The following is a 23,517-nucleotide window of genomic DNA, read 5'->3' on the forward strand; positions in this document are numbered from 1 at the left end:
GCTCGGTGTGCCCGCCCGCACCTTGACGCCTAGCGAGCTGCTTCTATCTTCCAGAGCCACGAAGAAGATGATAAGAAGGTAAGGAGGAGAGAGAAGAACCGAGTTGCTGCACAGAGAAGTCGGAAGAAGCAAACGCAGAAAGCAGATAAACTTCACGAGGTGAGCGGGTACGCGGTGCTCTTGGGCGTGGAGCGCGGGACGCTCCAATAACGGGACGCCTTCGGCACGCCTGGGCTTGCCCTCGTGCGATCCGCCCGGAGCCGTCGGTGCAGGAGAGGCTGGTGCTGCCGGCTGCCCGCTCAGGAGCATCCCGGCGCTCTGCTCAGGTGGGGTGAAACATCTCTGCCATCTGTGACACCGGGAAGGAGGCAGGCACGCGGTCGTGCCCGGAACTCCCATTCCTGTGACCACCTGCCGGCTGGATCCCTGGCTTCTCAGAGCTAAAGCAGACCCGCTTTCTGATGCATTAGTGCTGAACCCGGAGAGCTCACAGTGGCAGTGTGTGAATGCCTCGCAGGGAAGGTGGCGGTGCAGTGCGGTGTCATGCTGCTCAGTGGCACTGCTGGCTTAACTCAATTCTGAAGCTGTGGTCTGAGACAGAAATACCCCATTGAAAAAGGCTTCTTAGGAACTCCAAAACCTCCAAACAAGAAAGCTGGGTGCAGTTACTGCTGTACTCGTGTGCTCTGATAAATAGCAGTGGGTGTTTCCAAAAAACCATAAAAGTATCTGATTCTTCCAGAAACTCTTAACACTTCTCAATATTACAGTGCAGTGGAGTTTTATCATGTCCCCATTGCAAACGCTGGAGGAGAAGAATTGCTGTTCTCTAGTTTGGGACGTTTCCTCATACAGCAGTGCTTTAGTTGCAGCTAGGGCTCAGCAGGTAGGTGTTGGTTACGCTGCCACAGTTGTGACTTTGTCGGTTGCTCAGCTCCAGAGGCTCAGCACAGCCTCTTCTCTCTCTTAGGGTGGAAGGATCAGGCAGCAGAAGCCGGGAGGTGTGAGATGGAGAGCCTGGGGTTTGGTTTTTCCCAGATCTCCTCTGAGTCAGCGCCTGAGACAGCCAGGTGCTGGTGTTTCTATGTGGGGGTAACCCCTGGCTTTTTTGGAGTCACTGCTGGGCCCTGCGCTGTCCCACAGCCACTCTGGTGTTCCTGCTGGACTTGAAGCTCTTGCTCATGTTGGGAATCCACATCCTCAGATCTGCAGGCAGATCTGGTTGAAGGCATTCTTCCCTAGTAAGAACAGTTTGGTATTTTCTCCCCTGAAAATGGAGCAGAACAACTGGAGGGCAACGCTTGTTCCATGGACTTGAGACACCGAGAGCAGAGTCAGAGCTGGGGATGCTGAGCCCTGCTGGAGGCTACAATTTGGCTACAATAATGTGTTAGGAGGATTGTGTCTATTTTATTCCATGTGAGTGTGTGCTGAAAGAGTGTGAGGATGAGCAAGGGGATACAAACTGCCGCAGCAAGGAAGGGTGGCATACATAGCATGAGGCTGCCCAGAGGAGCAGTGCATGAGAGGCATTCCCCTCAGCCCTTTGAGGGCACGTGTAGGCTTTGAAGTTTGCTCTGCAGCTTTCCCCAGGAGGTGAGATCGAGTGGGCGAGTGCTGAGCCCCAGGCAGCAGTGAGGTGCGGACACCTGCGGGTTTTCCGTGGGCTGGCTCTAAACCTCGAGCTCTCTTCTCTTTGGGATGAGAAGTCTTGGTGGCAGGGACACTTGAGACCTGTAGTCAGCAAAAAATGTGACGTGTGAGTCTCACATCCGTCACAGGTGCTTGCTGCAGAATATCTCAAAACTCTCCTGCAGTTACCAAAAGCTCATTGTCAGTGAAGCCCTGGCTCAAAAGCATCACGATAACCAAGGCAGTGGTTGAAATCGCTTGTGACAAAGTGGGGTTTGGCATCAAGCTGGCACGATGCTCAGCTCTTCCTGCTTCTAAGTTCCTGAGCATTTGAATAGGTGACTGCAAGCCACGGGCTGGAGGAGAGCAGCTGGCACCAGGCATGCGGTGCCAAGTGTGACGCCCAGCTGGTGCTTTTCCCCACATTGGCTTGAGGCAGGGCACTTCTTTCCTACGGTTACATGAATATACTCAAGGTGGAGCACTGAAAAGAATGTTTTGCCTATGAGTAAGATTTTTTTCCCCTTCTTTCAGGAATATGAATCTCTTGAGCAAGAAAATACCTCCCTGAAAAAAGAAATTGGAAAGCTAACAGATGAAATGAAACACTTGAGTGAAGTTTTGAAGGATCACGAAAAGATCTGTCCACTATTGCACTGCACCATGAACTTTGTGACCGTACCAAGACCTGATGCACTCAGCAGCTGCCTGCCCAGATGAGACAATTCCTCAACCGTTGTTGTGTGATGTGTGAAAGTGCCAGTAAAATGGGAGATGTGAAGAACTGCCTGCTTAAGGTGCTACCTGCTTAAGGAGATCTACCCTTGAAGAGGGCTGGACTTGCCCACACAGTTGTTCTCCACGTGTTTCAGTTTTCTGAATCTTGGGAAAGCATCAGCATAGGAAAAAAGACAGCTTGTACTACAACTCCTTTCTTTGGTAGAATCTCCGAGCCATGGTTTTGCATTCAGAAATATGGTGCAATGCAGCCCACCATCGCTCAATGGAATGTAGACCGGGAAAAGTACCAGCCTTGGGCTGAGATGCCTTTCTCCCACACGCTCACCACTAGCAACCCTTTGTCAGTTGTCATCCTTTTGTATCAGATTCTGGCTGCTGTTTTTTGGGGGTTTTTTTGTTGTTTTTTTTTTCTTTTTTTGGTGTTATTTTTTCCTCTAAACAGATTTGGCTAATAAAAAAACGATAGTGATGTTCTGTCTTTATGGTGTTCTCCACTTTCTTCAATATCCAGTGTCCTTGCAGCATCTCTCCTCTTGGTAATCTTCCTGTCAGTTGTTTTATTGTTTGCTTATCACTACTTCATTAGTCCTCCTTTTCAAATGCATGTAACAAATAATTTTTCCCAGTCTTCATTTCTTTACTATTCCAGATCATCAGCTCTGCCAACGTCAATACTAAAAATGTTTTCGATCTCAAAATATGGCTCAGCCAACTTTCAGTAATGACTGCCTGCTTTGTATGGAGGAAAAGCAACACAGAGTTTGCTTGTTTTATACATTGTTTTAAAGAGCAGATTTTAAAATTTATTGGTTTAATGCACCACAGCCACTGGAAATGAACTGGAGGGTTATTTGTGATTGAGGGAATTGTTTGGATTTTTTTGGTGATGCAGTATCTTTATCCTTCATCATGAATATTGCTTCTGCTAAGTGATAGAATAAGTCAGTTAGGCTGAACGATTAGTTCCATGTCCACATGGCATGATTTATTGCAAGAAAAACATTGTTTTATTTCATCTTCAACTTTTTTTTTTTTAACAAAAAGAATAATTATGACAACAATAGTGAGAAATACAAAGAAAAATGTGCTTACTTCCCCTGAAGTTTCATAGAAGTGCCAACCTCTAGAAATGTAAATGCTCTAGCCTGGTGTCCAGGAAGGAGTTTTTTTCACAGTGCTTCCCAGTGAAAGAGCATCTTCAGATAATAAAAGGCTCCATCCTTTGCCAACTCTATCACTTTGGCATTCCTTTTTTTTCACCTTTGCTTAGGAGATCAATTTCTTCATTCAGCTGGATCTTTGTATGTATCAGCAGAACATCATGTGAAAAGTCTAAAATATTTTTTTCTTTTTTAGTTTTACCAGTTAAATTATGCATTACTGATCACTGCCAAGATAGAATTGGGGAAACAGTGTAGTCAATTCTCTGTCTTCCAAAGGATCCTCTCATGCTATTGTCTTAGGCTAGAAACTCAAGGTCAACAGGAGGAGAGCCTTTGGCTTTTTCAGAAGTTTGCATTAGGTTGTTCCCAAGAGAATTTTCAGTGTTTGCAGAAGCCACCTACAGCCTAAATGTGGTGTTCAAAGTTTCTTACGGTCCTGTAGAAACTGAGTCATCATGCAAAGTAAATCAGGTGCACTCCTGACAAGGAAAATGAAAGCTTCAGGACACTTTGTGATATGCTTTTTGGATACTGTCCTTGATAGGGTTCCTTCTGTCACCCTTAAGAAAGGAAGTTATCTTGAGTATCTCCATCCGCCCACCCACGTTCCTTCCTCCCCTGAATGCCGCAGTGTAATTCAGGCCGAGTAGAGGTGTAATGGAGAAGGTTGAACATTGGAGATGAACAGCATTCACTCTGGAAAAATTCATTATAGCTTAGGATGGTTGGAGACTGAAATTATATTTTACATCTTTGAAGTATATGCACGTAGCTGAGCTGAGGCTGGAATGAAAAAGAGCCAGCTGAGGTCAAGGGTGAGGCAAAAGCCTCTCTCCTGAGTGGCCTCAGAAATTGGAGAAAAGTTCAGCCACCTTGTCCAAGATAGTCTGTGCGAGCAGAACCCTCCTAAGGATTCTGTCCCACAGGTACTTTCTTCTAGAAGGAAAGATCTAGTCACCTGCATAAATATGTGCTTACTCATGTAAACATCTGTCCAGAAAATGGCTCCAGATTTTCAGTAGTTTAAGATCTATTCAGCATTCCTCAACTGTAAGCAGCAAAACTGTTCTGCTATGCAAACTTAATCCAGTTTCTGCACTTGAGTTTATTGGCTTATTAATTATGTAATGTCTGTGCAGAGTATAAAATGAAAGACAGCTAAATTTACAGCAATGTTGTGTGCTTGCAATAGCAACCTAAGCACAAGGTTGTGCTGCTCTTCCCTGGAAGAGTTGGGAGCCCCATTGGGTCCTTGTGGTCTCAAGTTCTTTCCCACAGCCAGGTGTATCTTCAGCCTGTGCATTGGTCTATGACTAACAGAGATTTTGAACCATCAGGACCAGGGCTGCTTCTTTCTCCTGCATTTATTTCATTACTTTATTTCCCAGCACTGTTACTAAAGTGTTGTGCGTAATTCTGCTGTTTAATAGTTTAATCAAGGCAAAATCTACTGCAGTGTTTTGTATGAATAAATTTCACAGGCAGCTGAGAACCCTAAGCAAAAGAAGTGAGCAAAATGAGTGTCCCAAGCTAAATAAATCCAACCTACTGATATATTTGCAGAATTAATGTTGTTGCTGAATCATGTATTGAAAGTAATAACCTTAAAGCACTGGCTTATGTATCATTAACAAAATTATATGTATCCAGGTTGATCACACTATTTGCAGGAGCTCCTCACAAGGATATTGATTTACAGAGAGATTTAAAACTGAAAGTATGTTCTGGAGCCTGGGATAATTGTAATGTGAATAGGGAACCAGAAAGGAGAACAGAAAGGAAAAGACCCATTTATTAAGGAAGCAACAGAAAGTCCTTTATCAGATTCAGACCTCTCCTTTTGCAGCAGGGTATTACGCCATCAGAAAAAAATGTTTCGTACCTATAAATGGCTAAAAAAGTGCTTGACGTATTCTAGCTGTAAAAAGCTATACCCTATGAATGTTCCTCCTTCCAGTGAAATCAGTGTAGAACCCATGTATCTGCAGTTAACTAATCCAAATTCTTTCACTCCTTTGCAGATGGGTGCCCACACCAGATGATGTGTGTACGCTACACTTACGTTATATTCTGATAAAGGTACATAGTGAAGATCTTTTCTACGTTCAGATGGTGATTCATGTGAGCAGTACTATGAACTGCAGTCTTGTTTGTTCATGTAAAATATACATGAAGGCTGCCAAGCAAGTTTGGGATTTTCCCTTTTATGTTCACAATGAAGGTTATAGTTTGTCCACATTTGGTTAGCATGGATTTCCTCTTTTCTTTGAATCTAATGAAAAATTAAAATGCTTGGTTCAAACTTACACAAAGATACATATACTCTTTTCAGTAGAGTGGAGTCCAATTTGGGTATTTGTCCATTCATTTATTTCAGATAATGCTGGGTCAAATTTAAATTGATCATGTTTTTAAAAGATAATTTTAGCTTTCAAAGATAAAAAAAAATCAACAGAAAGACAAAATCAAGCTTCCCAAAATATCTACAGTGTAACAGAGATCAAATATTATACCTGAAAAAAGTTAATTAGAGAAAAAGTCCCGCTTCTGCTCACTGATGTTTTGTATTAATGTCTGTGAATGTTTACGGTCATCTTCATGTAGTCATCCCAAGCCCTACAAAAAGTACACCCTTTTTTAAGAACATAATTAAAACAGCCTATTCTACAGCCACCACATCTTTCTGTTCTTTCTCCGTTGTCTGCTTGTTCCTTCTATAATAGCTGCTGGTCTCCCCTACATTTGCTGCTATTTGCTGTAGCCCATGTATTCTCCTGTTATATAATTTGAGATGCTACTTTTTATTCCCTCTCCTTCCCTTGCTTTCCTTCTGTTCTTACGTGGTTTGGTGACAACACTGCTAAATGTTGTAAGTATTATAGTAGCAAGTCTAATCTACAGGAGTAATAAATTGAACTTTGCTGGCACACCCTATATATGATTAAAGTATACTATGTCTGGCTAGCTTTGCCATCTGAATATTAAGGAGGGTGTCTGTGCAGGCTTTTAAAGTATACTTAGAAGTGACATAACCTTGACTCTAGCCTATAAAACCCATACTATTTCCTGTCCATAGATGAACGCTTTGCTGCATGGTGTTTGGGGTTTCCATTTGTGAATCAGTCTAGAATTTCTGCTTCAGTGAAAGTGATAGATAAAACAACCATTAAAAAAAAATACCCTTTTACTCTTCTTCCCATCAGTGTGGTGATATAATTCATGACACAGGAAGGAAGCATGTCTGATAAGCAGGAGAAGCAGTGGGTTTACTTACTGTTACAGAGACTAATGATACTCTCTTAACAGGAAGGCTAGGAGTTGTCTGTTAGTAAACCTTTGGTCACTGGATTTTACGGTGTACAGATTTTACATCTATACACATCATCTGGTGTGGGCACCCATCTGCAAAGGAGTGAAAGAATTTGGATTAGTTAATTGCAAATATGTGGGTTCTACGCTGATTTCACTGGAAGTAGGAACAGTCCTCCAGCTGCCCCAGAGGACAAGTGGCACTAAGTTTAGTAACTCAGGTAATATTTAACTAAAGAGCAGTTAAAGACTAACTTAAGGTGGTTAATTGTTGATAAGGAAACCACTGTAGCAATTATCCCTGAAACAGCATTCTTCTTTTTTGCTACTTGTTCAGTTTTTGTTTGTTTGTTTGTTTTCCCTAGTTATTTGCTGTGGAAAAAATCCATAAGAATTTAGTAGAATTTTAAACTATGACATCAAAAGTAAGGGCTTGCCTAGTCTGGAAATAGCTGGCACGGCTTTTGCAAATACTCTCTTCTCTACTAGCTATGTGTTCATTCTGCTCTAAGGGTGTCATTATAGTTGTCTTTGGAAGTGGATTAGCTAAACCACAAATGGCTCTTTTGACATAGAATGAAAAAGTTCATCTGGAGAGTTGGTACAGAATGACTACTATGCTTCAATTTCACATCTTTTCTTATCCTTAAGCAGCTTCTACATGTAGCTGAATAGCAAATGATACCCTTAATAGGTGTTTTTGTTTTAAGTCTGCATTAGAAGAGTTTTGTATCCATTTGGTAAGTTGTATAGATTGCCATTATAGCTTTTTATACTCATTTAGGTACTGTCCAGTTAAGTCTGCTTCAGATTGTTTGTCTCAAAACTCAGTTCTGGATAGATGTGTCTAGTGGGGCAAAAAGGAAGTTAAATGACAACTTATATGTGTTGTAATAGGGTTATTTCTTTACGTGTATTTGTGTTCTTTAAGAGAGAAACTTCCAGGCAAGAGCCTGATGAAACCCCACTGGGAATCCTGCATATATTTCTGCTACATCATGATAAAGAAGGATGAATCAAAACTAATATAAGTACATAGAAGGGCTGCTAGGAAAAAAAATAAGATAATGACTTTTTTTTTAATTTGTTTCAGGTTGTTAGGCAAATAAAGTCTGAGAAAGGACTGTTATCTATGTAATTATCATGAAATAAAGAAGATGGCAGGGAAAGAAGTATTATAGATAAGTGATCGGGTTTGTAGAAAACTAAATAGGAATAATTTGTATATATTTTTGAGCTACATGTGAGCGATGCTGCAGGTAAACAGGTACACATGCAACCTGTTTTAGGATGAAACCTGACTATTTGATGTGAGACTACTGGAGTATTCTGGTGATCTAAAATATTTCCTCCTGTTTCATGTACTTATTTTTTTAGAAAAGATCTGAAGTTGTTCTCAAAAAGTAAGATTTTTTAAAAGTTCTTAAAAAGTAAATATTCAGTAAATAAATAAATTAAAAAAAAAAAAAAAAAAACAGAACAAACAAACCCAAGCAATCCCTGAGGTTCCTGTATCTCACCTCATTACCTAGCAGCTCATTTAATCAGGAGAGCTAACATAGGTGTTACATTTTGGCAGAAGTACTATCTCTTGTCAAAGAAAAGAACTGATTGAAGTAGGAAAAGAAGCAGAAAAGAGAGGGATTTTTTTTCCCACAGTGTTTCTATAGAGCAGTTCTAGAACAATCAGAAAACTCTTCACAGAAAAGCAGAAACAAATAAAATAGGAATGTGGAAAATTTCCCAAACTGTTTAGTTGTTTAAAAGCTGAGTTATTCCAGCTTTAGGAATACGTATTTGACAGCAGATTGCAGGAAATTTTTGTTTCTCTCACATGCAGTTCATTGATTAAATATATAAACAGGATGTCTATAAGGGCAGAAAGTTTTAAAACAGGATTTGATACTAAGCAAGAGAGCTGCTAGTTCCCTTTTAGCTATTTGAGTTTCATCTTTGCTTATCAGAGCTGTTTTAAGGCACAGTAATTTCCAAGTGCACTACTGGGTCGTGAGGTAAATAATCTCTAGAGATGAATTTATTAAATTTTTTTACTGTAAATGACAATAGTACACAGGGCTACAAATTTCCCTTGTAAATTCTGACCATCCCATTTGTTTTCTAAGTTCCAGTATGGACTCAGGACCTCTTCTGCTAGTGCATTAAGAAGATGTGTGCTCGTGCCTTTCTAGAAGAACATGATCCATCAGCTGTGTGTAAGGGCTTGATTAACATCCAAGAGCTGTGGAATTTGAAAGAGCCCTTTTGATCAAACAAGTGAAGTGAAGAAACTACTTGTATATTCTTTCTGTAAGAACAAAAGCCCAGTTCTCAAGACTAATAAAATCCTGAGAGAGCTTGCCTTGGTTTGGACCACTGTTCTGTTGGTTGTTCCACACTTCTCCAGTCTGGAGTTTCAGGTAACATGGGGAATCTTGGAGAGTCAGTGAGGTCAGCCCAGGCAGAGCAGCTTGCAGCTGTGTAAGTATGAACGGAGGTACAGGTGACTGAGCATTGTTAACATGAAGCTATGTGATACCTCCAGCTTTTCATTGGCTGTTCTAAATGACACTCACATGTGAATACACCTGTATTTTTTACTACTCTGTTAAGAAACTGTGTGATCAAAACACTTTCCCTGTGAATTGTTAGATTACCAAATTTTTTATCAGTCCCCTATATTGTAATATTCTACTTAATTCATATGAAAAACTATTTCTACAGTATTTCACTAACTTTTTTTTTGCATCGCTGTTCCTTTCCACATATTTTCTTCATATTTCCAACTAGAAATGGTCATGTCTGTAAAATTCAGGAAACGATACACAATTAGGTAATTGCTTTTATTTCAGGTTGTAACTTTTATAATGGTTAAGAAAAATGAAATTATTTTACTCTTTAAACATCAGCTCTATGTGTTAAAAGAAAATATGTATAATGTTTTTTCATTTTCAATTTCACTTTTAGTACAGTATCTGACATCAGATTCTATGGAGAGACTTTTATCTGTCTCATTTCTTGCTTTGCTCTCACAAACCGGAAGAATATATTATTACAAATGACAACACAAGGATATCAAAATGTTGAATGATTTCTTGATAAAAATCCCATTACACAATCTTAATACTTGTTCAATACCTGAACAGTAGGGCTTCAATAATCTATCCCAAGTCAATATGCAGAATCTCTCTGTCTTCGTAGAATCACAGAACAGTTTGTGTTGGAAGGGTCCTCAGAGCCCACCCATCCCTCATCCCAGCCATGGGCCGGGCTGCCCACCAGCTCAGCTGCCCAGGGCCCCAACCAACCGGGCCTTCTGCACACAGCTTCTCTGGGCAGTTGTGCCACTGCCCCACTACCCTCTGAATAAAGAAATTCCTCCTAATATCTAATCCTAATTTTCTGTCTTTTAGCATAAAAATGTTACTTTTTCTTCAATCATTACACTTCCTGATAAAAGCTCCCCTCTTTCCCAGCTTTCCTGAAAGCCCACTTTAGCTACTGGAGGGTTGCTATAAGGTCTCCCTGAGGCCTTTGCTTCTCTAGGCGGAATAGTTGCAACTCCACCTCCAATTAACATTTTGATTTTCCTAACAATAATAGTAACTTTTTTTTCATCACTTCTTACATTTTCCAAATGCTATTTAATGAACAAACTCTTTTCATTGGGCTCTGTCATACACTGTGAGTTAGATGGCTGTTGTTTATCATGTAACATGTACGTCTCTCCAGCACCAACTGCTTTACCTATTAACCATATGAGCCTTTCAGGGCAGAGGAATTTCTAACAATGAACAGTCAATTCAGGGAAATGTTCCAGCACTTTTCTGGTGTTTCCATGCCCTGATACACTTGATTAAAACTCCTCTGCTATTACGTATGCTTTGTCATGCAATATGATGGCTGGAACATCAGCCTGCATCGTGTGGCCTGCAGTGGTTGGTTCTGTCTAAGCCCTGCCTTCTGATACCTGATGCCTGTTATTCACGTTACTTTTAATTTTCCTTATTATCCCCTCACAGTGCATAGCACCTACCTGCATTTGGCTCAGGTTGGGGTATTCGAGTTGCAATAATTCAGTGTCATTTCCTTTTAACGTCAGTGACATTTTCTTACTACAGAAGAATTGTGTCAGTGCACAAGGAAAGTTCTTCTGTCCTCACCTTAGCTCCAAGCACTTGCTTGGAACCCATTCAGCACTGAGTTCAGCAAGAGTTCAGCCACATGGCACACAAAGGGCAGACCATGGTCTGTGGCATCTTACGTACAGTGATTACGACACGTTTAAAAAATGTGTCCGGTCCTGCAGCATGTTCAAGGAACTTGGCACATTTACATGGTGCTCTGCATAGCCAGAATCTACTGCTTTGTAGTCTGAAAGATTATGCCTTAAAGTGAGAAATGAGAAATTAAATTTTCTGCTTCAGGGTTCATTTTTGTTGTGGAGCAGCTAGATTCCTGCATCTATCTGGACTCTCTAAAATGTTTTTGTAGCAAGTCATGCTTGCCAACACAATATTAAATGGTCTCCAAACACTGTTTTAGCTGACTTGTCGTGTTTTCTTCAACGTACCTCACTTTGTAATTACTGCCTCCCATTGCCAATAGCTCATGCCCTCCAGAAGGCCCTATTTAAGGGTGAGTAATAAAATACTGAGAGATTAATATTAGGTTGATGACAGATCATTTAATGCAACTTTTAGCAAAACTCCCTGGTGTCTAGGAAATTGGCAGGATGCTGTTGATGGCTGCTTTCTGATGTCATTCCATTTGCAACCAAAGGTTAGGGCTCTGAGGTTATTCTCTTGAGTTGAATGGAACAGGTTTCTCTTTAATTTTCAGTCCTCTCAGGGAATTGTATGAGGTGTGTTTCATTCATGTATATTTGGCATGAAAGTGGATCTTCCTAGATTACAAAACAAGATTTATGTTACAGTCATAGTATCGTAGTTAGTAAATTTAGTAAATTTAAATATTTTCACTTAGATGTGTGCTAATACTTCCAGAGAGAGCAAAAGAGCCTCACACACATGGATCCACGTTGATGCTCTGAAATTGCATTGCACAGACTAGGTTTTCTACATGTTCTATGGGAAATTTTGAATGGTTGCCTACATTGCCAAGCACTTGGATTAACTGCCTTGCTGATTTCAAAACTGTGGTCTCAACAACTCAACTAAAATAATAAAACATCTGTTTCTTTCTCAGTACCAAGCAAACACCTTTATGCCATCCTGATGATACAAAAGAGTTTTCAAAGTGATTGTAGGTGATGCAAACTAATTTTAATTGGATGTTCATGCAGGTACATTCCAGCTGACTAAGAGCAAGGATAAATTGGCTCTAGTAAATTCATCAGCCACAGTTTAAGATACAACTACTGCTTTGCCATTGGTTACCAGTAGTTACAGAAGGGGATACCTATACCAGCTTTTCCTGCTTCAGTTCACGCTCAAATGCCTTGGTTCCTTTGAAATGTTTTAAGGTAAGAAATTGCATGATGCTTATTTGCCTTTTATTAACAATGGAGTCAAAGAGTAAGAAGTATTGATTTTAAATCTGGGAGAAGTGCTAGAATGAACCCCTCTCCTCTAAGTCAGTGGGACTTGTCATCCTCAACTGCTTTTCTGCTAGAATTTCAACCCTGAAGTTCAACTCCTGTTCAGTATGGGGAAGGGAAATGGCAGATACGGATACCCAGGGATAAAAGTGAGCATTGGTTATCCCTGAGATCAGATGATGCTAGGAATTTCATGCTAGATTAGCCCAATGTGAATATATTTTCAGGATGCATAGCTGTACCATGAAAAGACACCAAAAGCAAATGCCTGCTTGAGAGAGTAGGTATGCATACCATTTTCCGGTATTATACATACCAAAGCAAGCCTTATCTGCCCACCCCTAGCTGCTCCTTCTCCCATATTTATTGCTATCCTTCCAGTGATGCCAATGCAATGTTTCTAGATTTTGTAATAAGCAGTGCAACTGGTTGAAAAGTAACCTTGAGTGAAGAGGGAGCCTTTTTTGAGCACTGGTTGTCTGATCCTGTTTACAGAAGGGCTTGACAAAAAGAATGACAGAGTTGAAGGGAGAGAATTTGCCATGCCAGGGAGATAGGAGAGGCTGGTGGCAGGAGAATGCCTTGAATCAGTAGGTTGTGCTTACCACCAAACACTGTATGTCACAGACCAGCTTTGGCTTCATTTGGTATCCAATATTTGTATACATAAATGGGACAGATAGTCTGTCATTTGATATCTGCCTCACGTCTTAGCTGCCTTGTTACTATGCCCTAGTAATAGCTGAATTCTTGGACATTAATAGGCAAATGCTTTCTAAATTAACTACCTTCAAGCAGATGAGGAAGAGTTGCCAGTTACCCAGAATTATGCTCTTAATAGTCATAATTTCTCTGGAACACTATTGAATCAGGTGTAATAATCTGAATAGATATCCCTTCCTCTCCATTCTCCTTTGGGAATAAACAAAGTAGAGAGAACTTTCTAAGAATTTGACTGATTTTTAAGTTTCTCTATAATTAGAATAATCACTTTTTTATTTTGTATATGGATGTATTTTTATAGTATCTTCATAACAATTTTGTGAACCATTGGGTGACATAAGCGTATATTTTTAAATAAATGTATGCTTTCAAGAGAAGGCAGTGTATATGTCACAAACTGGTTTCACCTCTATCTTGATACAGGCTAAGGCGTTACTGGTTGATACCCAGTAGGATATTACTCTTCATGATTGCTATTTTCAGTATTTAAAAACCCTAAACTAGCCTTTGTCATAGTGTGAGTGTGGTACCACCCAACACTTCTGAATCCTGTGAATCATGAAGGATTGGCAGTCCACCCATGCATTAATTCACTCTGAAGTAAGACTTGCCATCACCAGTCAAATAAAGTCACTTTGAACTGAGCACTACTTGCAGCTTCCTTTTGTTTAATTTCAGAAGGAGCTGAATAACATACAGAACTGAATGTCAGCTGAATAACATTTTTCTACATATGTAGAAAAATAATGTCTTACATGGCATCTGATGTACAGAACAGTGGTTCCCAGCTAATGAGGCAAGACTTACAGGCAAGGAATGAGTCTGTGACCTTCAGGAATGTGCTCTATAGGACTCCCCTGAGAGCTGGAAGGCTTAACAGTTCCGTCAGGAGAGGTTCATCTCCCCAGAAGTAAAATACTAAAACTGTTAAGAAGTTTAAAAGAGAAATTGCAATTAATGTGTGTTCTGCTTTCAGTTGGGAGAGAATGAATTGAATGAGCGAAGCACACCTTTCAAAAGTGCTTACTGATCATGTTAACACGTTTATGTCCACTCTTTTTAAAAGAAGTTGCCAGAAATTACAGTTCTATAGCAGAATAAATTATTCTTGTCTACAATCAGTGATCAAACTCTTCCTGAAGTGGCCTCCCAAACTTTCTAACCAAAGTCGCTGCAGACAGCTGGTGTGATTGTGATTTTATTTTATTTTTTTTTACACATACTCTCTTCTGAGCTGCTTACTTTATAAATCTTTATAAATTACTTAAAATGTTCGCTGTCTGCATATATAAACCTGAGCATGCATGTGCAGCGCAATGCCATGCAAAATAAATAAAATGATGTATTATGAGAAGCAAACCTGATTAATTGGCAGGCCATGAGTTAGCTATTCTTTCTGAGAAGCAAAGCCAATTGTCAACCAGGACTATATTAAAACAGTGCTGGTAGGGAAACCACATTATGGTGCAGCATTTTCACCATTATATGACAGGCAAGAGTGACGTGCTGCAATCCTCTTGTGCCATAAGTCAGTGCTTGCTAAAATGGCGGTGAGGACTCAAGTCAGCGCTTCTGCATGTGCACCGTGAGCATGCACTGAAAATGCTGGTTCAGATTTCTCTGGTAATTAACTCAAAGCTCACACTCCTTTCATTCAATGTTAGCATATACTGATACCCAGCTATGATTTGAAATGCTCAGTACTGCACAACGAGAGGGCGGTGAGGCACTGGCACAACTGCCCAGAGAAGCTGTGGTGCCCCATCCCTGCAGGTGCTCAGTCAGGTTGGATGGAGCCCTGCCCATGGCTGGGTTGGGGCTGGGTGGGCTTTAAGGTCCCTTCCAACCAAAGCCGTGCCGTGATCCTACAAGTGACTATGGTACATTTATTACTCGTGCAGAAGCAGAGGCTGTGCACTCGGGGCCACTCGGAGCTGCTGTTATCTATGCATCCTGCTCTCACGAGGGCGGGCTGCTGGGCTATACCTGGAAGCCATCAGAAAATCCCAGCGACCATATTTTGTTACTCATGAAATACAGTCTATAAATTGTCTTCGGGGACTCTCCATCCAGATAACCAATGGGTTCAGAATTTTCATTTACAGGATCTCAGCTTGCCGAAACAAGGGGAAGTCCCTGTCACATACCATAACGCTGCATGAGTCCGAAATGCCTGGAAGTTACACGACAAGCCACGCTGACTCGCATGTACGCTCCGCGTCCCCGGCCGGGATGGGGGGGGCGGGATTTGTGCACGAGCCTCACGCCTGGTCCCAGGGAGGCACGGCCGCCTCAGTCGGGCAGAGCTGGAGCCTGTGAGAGAGACACGGCGGCTGCGAGACCGCGCTCTCTTCACACGCGCCCGCCAACGCCGTAACTACCGCAGTCGCTAACGGCCGTCAGCGTCCCGCCCTTCAGCCGCGGAGGTGGAGGCGCTCGGCCGGGGAGCCACAGCGTCCCCTCGCGGTACGAACCCGCCCGCGCGCGGAAAGTGAAAGGCTTTCGGTTGAATTCTCGGAAAGACTGAAGGAGCCGGCGCGGAGCGGGGCGCCTCTGGAGGAGAAGGCGAGGCCCGCCTGCCGCCATCGCGCGGAGCCCCGCTGCGGGCCGTGGGGCTCGGGCCGAGGAAACCAAGCTTTTATTGCTGGGTAAAAATAGACTCCAGGCTGCTCGGTTGGGTTTATAGCTATTGGGAGCATGTTGGGATGCAGTGAGCTGGGTCTGACGGTGCCGTCAGTAAACCCACTGCTGTTCTAAGAGAAATCATCCATCATCCCGGTACAAATCCCAGCAGCCGTGGTGTGACTGGCTTTGGTGACTGCTGGATGCTGGCTTATCATTAAAGAGCCCAACGCGGAACAGTTTGCTTACATGCAGTCCTGTTTCAAATTAGTAAGAATTACATCAAGATGATGCAAGATAGACTCATAGCCTAATGCAAGAAATATGTACGAATCTTGCACAAACCACGCGTAGCAATTGCATTGCTTTGGCACCAGTAAGAGTACATTTGCTGACACACTGCTGAGCAAAGGTAAGAAGCAAAAGATGCGATGTTGTGAAGAACTGCGTTTGCTGGGAGGGAAAAACTCCGTCCTGGGGCAGGCAGTGCCAACACAGTGTCCGAGCATCAGTCAGTGAGGAGGAGTGGAGTGGCAGTGAGTAAAGTGCATCCGAAAGCTTGTTTCACTTCTGCTTGATGCTGCTTACTACCAGCCAGCAAATAGCTGCTTACCGCCTTTGGGCTGCTCAGCAGAGCTGCTCTGGGACAGCCTGATTGAGAAACACGTTCTGGAAATACCACATTTCATCGAAGGAGACGTTGAATAGAAACCTTGCGTTTGGGCTCATATTTCTTACTATCTGTACTAGAAGATGTGAAATACCCCACGGTTTTGTGATTTGTTTTTGGGCTACTCACAGCACAGCACGCTCGTGGTTCTTGTTGGAAGTGCTCGGCACAGATGTGAATTAAGAGGTCTCAGTATGAGCTGGACCTTTCTGCTTTTGAGCAATCAAATCACATACAAGAACTGAACCATTCATTAGAGAACTAGCAAAAGGACTAGCAAAAGTCTAGATGGCGTGAATTGAATTCTGCCTTTTGTTATACGTGCTGGGATCAGCCATAGGTTTCATTCATGCTGAAGTCTCTGCTATTAAGAGGAGAAATCTTGATTGTTCATGTTGCCCCTAAAAATATCTGATTATGTTCTTCCCTTTTTTTATGTCCAAGGTCCTAATATTTCCTTCCACTATCTTCATCCCTAGGGACGGTGACAGTTTTTCTTAGAAAACTCAAAAGAGAAGCAAGAAACTGTGTTTTTCCACAGACCGCATGTACTTATCTATGATTTATCAGAAATGTGAGTAGTTGGGGGAAATGCTCTCTCTGAATTTCTGGGAATGGCAATATCTGAGGTATCCCCCAAATTATATTTCTCTCTTTTTCTATTTTCCTATCATATTTTGTCTGCAGGTGGCACTGGCAGTTATCTCCATTTCTAATTAAAAAGCAGATGATATTTTCCTCTATGGTAAATAATCACATAGCTTTTTGGCACAATTTCCCTTCTTTGCCAGCTCAGGACAGTAGCATGTAAACCCCTGAACCAAGCTACAATTTCTTGTATCGTTCCATCTAATAAGTATTGCTGGTATGTCCTTAAAATGGATGTTTATAGTCATTTGCTTTATTTTTACTCTGGCAAAGTAATGTTCTGTGTTTTGCTCTATTAAATACATGGAGAATTTCGACAGTAGAGCCAAAGAGAATCTCTTACCTTTCCTTATGAATGAATGTGTACCTCTGAGTATTTTATGAAAAATTAATCCATATTTTTTGAATGAATTTCTCACTTTCAACCTATGATTTTGGCTTGCTAGTTGTCTATGTGACCTTCTAAAAGTTTACAGATAGAAGAAAGTTTCTGATATCATTTAGTGAGAGAATTACACCTACCTCTCTAAGGTGAACCAAAAAGCTGGATATCCAGGTTAAATTCTGGTCTAAAACTGACTGAAAAGCTGAAGGGCACAACTTTGCCTTGATTTGTTTCTTAGTAAAGTGATGAAGGATGAGGTAATGGGAGGTGTTTGGTTGGTTCCAGGGCTCAAGAAACTGACCTCAAGCTCCAAGTGCTGCTTGCTCCTTGCAAGGCCTTACGTTAAGGGGATTTGTTCATCTACCTCCAATCAAAATTGGTGCACTGTGATAGGAACGTACTGAAAATTAAAACTGGTATTGTAAGAGTGGAGCTCATTTTAGTACAGAGAGGTTGGAACAAACTTTTGCTTATGCGTTTTTTCATTAATAGATTTTGTTTTCTATTTAAAGGAAAATAATTTTCACTCTTAGTAATGAAATGGCCCACCTAATGGCAATACATGGAATACTGTAGATCTCTCAGCAAGTGTCATGGGTTGGACTCACTTCCCATCTGTTTAAAAATGTGATCAAATCCCAAAAAAAGCAGTTAAAAGAAAAATCTCTCTCATCCCCACTCATAAATCAGGAACTGAAACACCCCTTTGTATCTTGCCTGGCTTTTCAAGATGGGATTTTAGTGCTTCAGAAGATTGCCAGGATTTTGTATTTGTACACTGTGTGGTGGTAAAAGAAAGCTACAAATTCATTTGTGGTTTCTAAGCACTGTCTATTACAATACATATTAAGCCAAGTTTAACAAGGACTTAAATCATGGTGTAAGTTTGTGATTGTATGCAGATTGTTCCTAACAGAAGAATATGTGATAAAATGCAGTAAGTTGAGCAAATTCAGCTCAACAAGCATGCAAAATAAATGCATACGAGGAAGAAGTGTGGGAAGAAGATCTGTACATTTGAGGAGAACTGGTAAATCTTACACTCTCCTGTGAGTTACTCATGTCATCACAGGCTGGGGATTAGGTGCTTTGGAGTAATTGCCATTAGTGATGTGCTTGGCCTCCCTGCTATGGAGAGCCTACAGAGCACACAGTGCGTGCGGCAGCTCTGGCAAGTGTGGTTGAGTTTGAAGGAGTTGGAAATGCTCTGGGTTATGCTGGGAGGCTTGGGATCCACAGGAAAGAGATTCCATTGAGAGCTGTGCTGGGAGTTTGTGCTTTGAGGGGGCATGGGAAGGGCCAAGGGTAGGAGGGGGGATAGGGTAGGAGTTAGGATAAGGCTAGAACTGAAAAAGAGCAAGAGTTAGAGAACTGTAGTTTCCAAATTTTTCTTACCCTTTACTGTAATACTTTTACAGTGTTAATCCAGAGAGAAAAAATGAAAGGAAAATACTTTATATCCCTCTTGGCTTTCAACTTTTTCTGCCAGAAGAGCTTCTGTGACACCTCTGGCATGGGAGAATATTTGTTTTCCAGTTTAAAATGGTAGCTTCCCTGTTGAGGTGGGTAGATGAATGTTACTAGAACTTTCTGCCATAAGGCAGATAGTGCGATCTTCCTTTTTGCAAGCCAGTGCATAAAATTGCACAGGTCGCTTTGCCCAGCACCTCTCCGTGAACAGTTTATATTACCTGTAAGCTGATTCTCATCTTACACTCTCTGAAGAATAATCACTGAAGTCAATGTTTCTTTTGGACACCAGGATTATAGCTTGTGCCTCTGTTTAGTCACTGTTCATTTTGACCCATAGATGTTTTGGAGATGGATATTTGCCTACACTGCTTCTAAATCTAGCTCGTTGCACTCTTACTAAGTAAAAGTCTGGAAGGGACAAAAAGGGACCTCCCTCTAAAATTTAATCCAGATCACATGCATTGTATGGCACACAGCAAGAACCACAGAGTCCTCTGCCAGTCCTAGATCTTGTAAAATCTAAATACACCAATAATCACGGAGTCTATTTTTAAATGTTTACCATGACTCTGAAAGGCACATACGCATTTAACATCTGTATCTTTTTAAAGTGTTATTTATTCTAATATACCACATATCTGGCAGTAATTTTGTGCTAATTGCTCAGAACATGCTGTCCTTTGGGAGGTTATAAATTCAAGTATGACACTTACTGTGTTTTTTCAAATTTACACATATTGAATATTTAACTAACTCAAGATCATTGGGAGCTCGAGGTGCCTGCCTATTTCACTCCAAAAGTATGGATTTATTGCCATGAGTCAGAGAAGTAGAATTACCTTTTCCTGAGGTTGGAGTGATCTCTCTTTCCATGTAAGATGCTACTATGGCAATGTCGGTTGTGTTACTAGGGTGACCTAAAAACACTAACTGAATGTCTTACACAGAATTCATTTTAAAGGAAACTGAGCATTACTTTCTGTTCCCTCACTAATGCCTATGGTTGTCCGTATTTAGAAATACTTTTTAGTTCTTGAATTTTAGTTGCTTGAAATTAGAAGGATTTAAGCGCTATTGAAGTCATCATAATTCCAGCTCTCTGCTGCCTAAGCCTTCACTTCTGTTCACCTAGGCATGCACAGACATCAGGTTTTACCGTCCATGGTTGTGCAGACCCATGGCTCTTGCCATGTTCCCTGAGCAGGACTCTGCTTTGCTATCTGTCAGGATCTGACGTGGCGTTCATGCTGAGAGCACACACATGTGGCAGCTGTGTATGTATTTAGAAGGCTCACTCCCAAATGTTTCTTCCATGATGACAGTACAGATTGCAGATGGCAGAGATTGGGCTGGAGACACAGTACGTTCTCTTTAGAACCGCAGGGTTCTTTATCAAGATAACAGGGTTTTTTTCTGTAGGGTATTTTTTCCAGACCTTGGGACATTCATATCTCTCTTTCATTCACATGCAAAGAAGTAGCACACTAATGCTTTTCTACTTAAGGAACGGCCTGAAATGCCAGACACAACGGGATATCCTCTCAGCATCTAGAACACTAGATGCCTGTAGAACTGAGGTTTGGCAAAAAGAACTGAGACCTATGGTGTATGTCTCATAACATACGGAGGGAAGGGGTCAGTTCTGAAGGAATCAAACTTTTTCTATATTTGTGCTTGTGACAGGTCAGTTTTTGAATCCAGTTTCCAGCGTGTAATAATTGCCTTGCAGTTTCTGAGCTAGCAGTGTTTTCTCTGTACTTCAGAAAATTGTCACTAAATAAGCGTTCCAATAACCGTGAATGGTGGTAGGGCTGGTTGTGCAAGTGATCAACATTGAAAGACAATTAAATGTAAAAGTATCTGGCTGGGGCTGGGGATGAGGGGAGAACTACTCCAAGTTTCTTTAAATGGTTGTGATGTGTTTTTGGGAAGAGTTGGAAAATGGCCCTCTGACAGGTTCCATGTCTTCCTTGTCTGGTGTACACATCTCAGTGCATGGAAAGTATTATTACTCTGGAATTTAAATATGTGTCATATGTGCCATAGTCATTAGTCTGGAGTTTCTGGTTTTGAGGGGAGAGAAAGATGAGAAACCAAAGAAGGAATTAAATCAGATCTCTCCCCCTTATCATTTCTTTTACAATTATGCAGATCTCTCATACCCTTTTTTCATTGCACAGGACCTCCTGCTGCCCAGATATGGCCCTAGATACACCTTGGGCCTTAGTCAAACATAGGATTGTTCCTGTTCTTTCCTGGGTCCTTTTGTCTCAGAAAACTTGTCCCTTTATCTAGCTCTTCCTCCAAGTGGCCTTTGTGATACTCACTGGCAATGCACAGCTCCTGCCCTCAGATACCTGGGAGTGGGCTCTCAGAGTCCAGGGTTCAGTGGCACAGGAAAAGGAGCAGCCGTTCTTATCTTAGGGTGGGAGTTTGGCTGGCTGACTGCCTGCACGTGAGGGTCTCTATACTGAGGAACTGGAGGCTAACAGCTGACTCTGCTCAGTAGTAGTTTTCTGTCTCTTTACAAATGCTGCTCTAAGTAGTCATCTACTTAACTTCTGCTAAGATTGCTTTTGCTGCAGTTGTCACAGTGTCCAGGAGGACCAGAGGAGCTAGAAGTGCTTCTTTGGAAAGCACTTCCAAACTTCCCTTGTTTGGTCTGTTGTTACCTTTTTCTTTACTCTAACCCTTGTCTTCTGCCACAATGACTTTTTCTGGCCCAAGTGTATTTATTATTCCCCCTTCCAGACCTTTGTACAGAATTCTTGCCTGTGCTGAAGAGGATTTGAGCATGTCTTTTTAAAAAGACATTGGCTCTCACACTGACTGAAAGCATCACCAGCCAAAGCACTCACTTTCCCAAAAGCACAACACCTTTTGTAATTTAGGCATTTATTTACAGTGTAATTATCAATTATGCTATGCTTTTGTGCTGCACACACTTTAGATGTATTTGTAGTCCCCTGCAAATATTTTGGAGACCTACATGTGTGGTTATCTGTTCATTTGAGTTTGTAACTGCAGATTTCTTCAGTAAATAGCTCCTAGAGGAGATTATCTGTGAATCTATTTGCATGGCAGTAAGAATCTTAAGTCTATTTGTGTAGCATTTTCTGTAGACATATTCTTGAAAGATTCTATCTACGTTACATACGGAACTGTGCAAGCTACTGCACACAGAGAAGGAAGAATGTGGTATGTTATCTTACTTGGAAATACTGGATCACACAATTAGAAGATATTCCATCATTCATGTGTAAGATAGCAGAGCTGACCTTCTGCTTGCACTCTCAGCAGTGGCATTTCCTGCTTTTGAATACGTTTTTGTGCAATTTAGTATTTGCTTTAGCTTCCTGTAGAATAGTTTCTCTTCTCTTTAGGGGAACTATTGAGTTGTTTCTATAAACCAGCTTCGGCACATTCTGTACATTTGAGTAATAACTTCCAAAAAAAGTGGGAGCAGAGCAGTAAGTACACAGAGGGGTAGAAGAGTCAAAAATGTTTTGGGTAAATTCAGATAAAAGTAACAGTGAGCTTTTTGCTGCATTTGGTTAAACGTAGAGGAGCATGATATTATTTGAAAGGCAGGTAATTTTTGAAATTAATTTGTCCTTTCTATTGCTATTCATTCTGAGGAGTTTTTTTCTTTGAACGTAATGTGGGAAACCCACGTTGTAAGAACCAGTTTCTACAACTACCTTTCCTTGGTCCATGGATAGTTTTGCTGTCAGCAAAGGAACGTGACGTGACCAAATCCAGACATTCAGAACTCCTTTTTAACAGAGCCCTCCCCTTCCCCGACAAACAAACAAGCCCCAGGTTCCCAGAACATTTGTTTCTGAACACGAAACATTAACAGTCTAATGAATTGAATCTTAATTTATTTTCTTTTGGTTTCTCAACTTCTTACTTCAGAAATAAGTAATATTTCTAAAGCTTTCACTTTGGTAATGAGGAATGAGTTTGTCATCCCACAATGTGTAACTCAGATCTGGGGCTTCAAGAATACGTGGTAAAGCCACAGGAATTAGCTACAAACGTGGAAGTTGCAAATCTTGTGCAATTCAGTTTTGAAGGTTGTAGGAGATAAAAGCAAAAGATATAAGGGGAAGTTCTCACCATGCCACTATCACAGATCTGTGTTTATGCAAGTCAGGTGAGAAAGGATCTCTGTTCTAGCCAACAAAAGGTATCTGCACTCAGTCGGCAGAGGGATTATTGTATACTTGGCTACTCCCCAACTATTTTCTTTTGTTCCAATCTCAGCTCTTAACCAAGAAATTTGTCAGTAGATTGACAATTTTGACTGCAGTAGCTGTTTGGATAAAAGCACCAAGTGAAGTTCACATATGCTCTTCCACTACAAAAAAAAAAAAACTATTTCTGGGATATTCATGAAGACCAACTGATCTGTTCTAGTCCTATGCGTTGCTAATTTTTAAGTTAAATACCCATAGGGAAAATTGACTGTACTGTCATATGCAAAATGATGAAATGTTGGACTCGATTTTATCATTACTTCTCAGGAGGGAGGCTTCAGGGTTGTGGTTGATAGTTCCCTTGCACCAGGCTTGATTCTTGGCAGTTATTA

The 23,517-nt window shown here is 41.2% G+C and overlaps 1 protein-coding gene and 1 long non-coding RNA gene across 3 annotated transcripts in view; one reads left to right on the plus strand and one right to left on the minus strand.

The window, feature by feature from the left end:
• BATF3 (basic leucine zipper ATF-like transcription factor 3) overlaps positions 1-2,791 on the plus strand; it is a 3,158-nt gene extending 367 nt beyond the window's left edge. The window contains exons 2-3 of the mRNA XM_010706716.3: positions 54-159; positions 2,167-2,791. Of these exons, the coding sequence (XP_010705018.1) occupies positions 54-159; positions 2,167-2,352 (292 nt within the window). The 3' untranslated portion in view covers positions 2,353-2,791. The remainder of the gene's footprint in view (positions 1-53; positions 160-2,166) is intronic.
• Positions 2,792-6,721: 3,930 nt separating this feature from the next.
• LOC116216299 lies at positions 6,722-15,357 on the minus strand. 2 transcript variants are annotated; one of them, XR_004158803.1, is made up of 3 exons: positions 15,273-15,357; positions 9,579-9,644; positions 6,722-6,938 (listed from the first exon to the last, which is right to left on the minus strand). It is a non-coding gene; the product is annotated as an uncharacterized LOC116216299 (long non-coding RNA). The 2 variants fall into 2 exon arrangements; XR_004158804.1 differs by lacking the exon at positions 6,722-6,938 and adding an exon at positions 9,206-9,319.
• Between the last annotated feature and the right edge of the window lie 8,160 nt (positions 15,358-23,517).

This window comes from Meleagris gallopavo, chromosome 2 (assembly GCF_000146605.3).
Source record: "Meleagris gallopavo isolate NT-WF06-2002-E0010 breed Aviagen turkey brand Nicholas breeding stock chromosome 2, Turkey_5.1, whole genome shotgun sequence".
In the NCBI taxonomy this organism is placed as follows: Eukaryota; Metazoa; Chordata; class Aves; order Galliformes; family Phasianidae; genus Meleagris; species Meleagris gallopavo.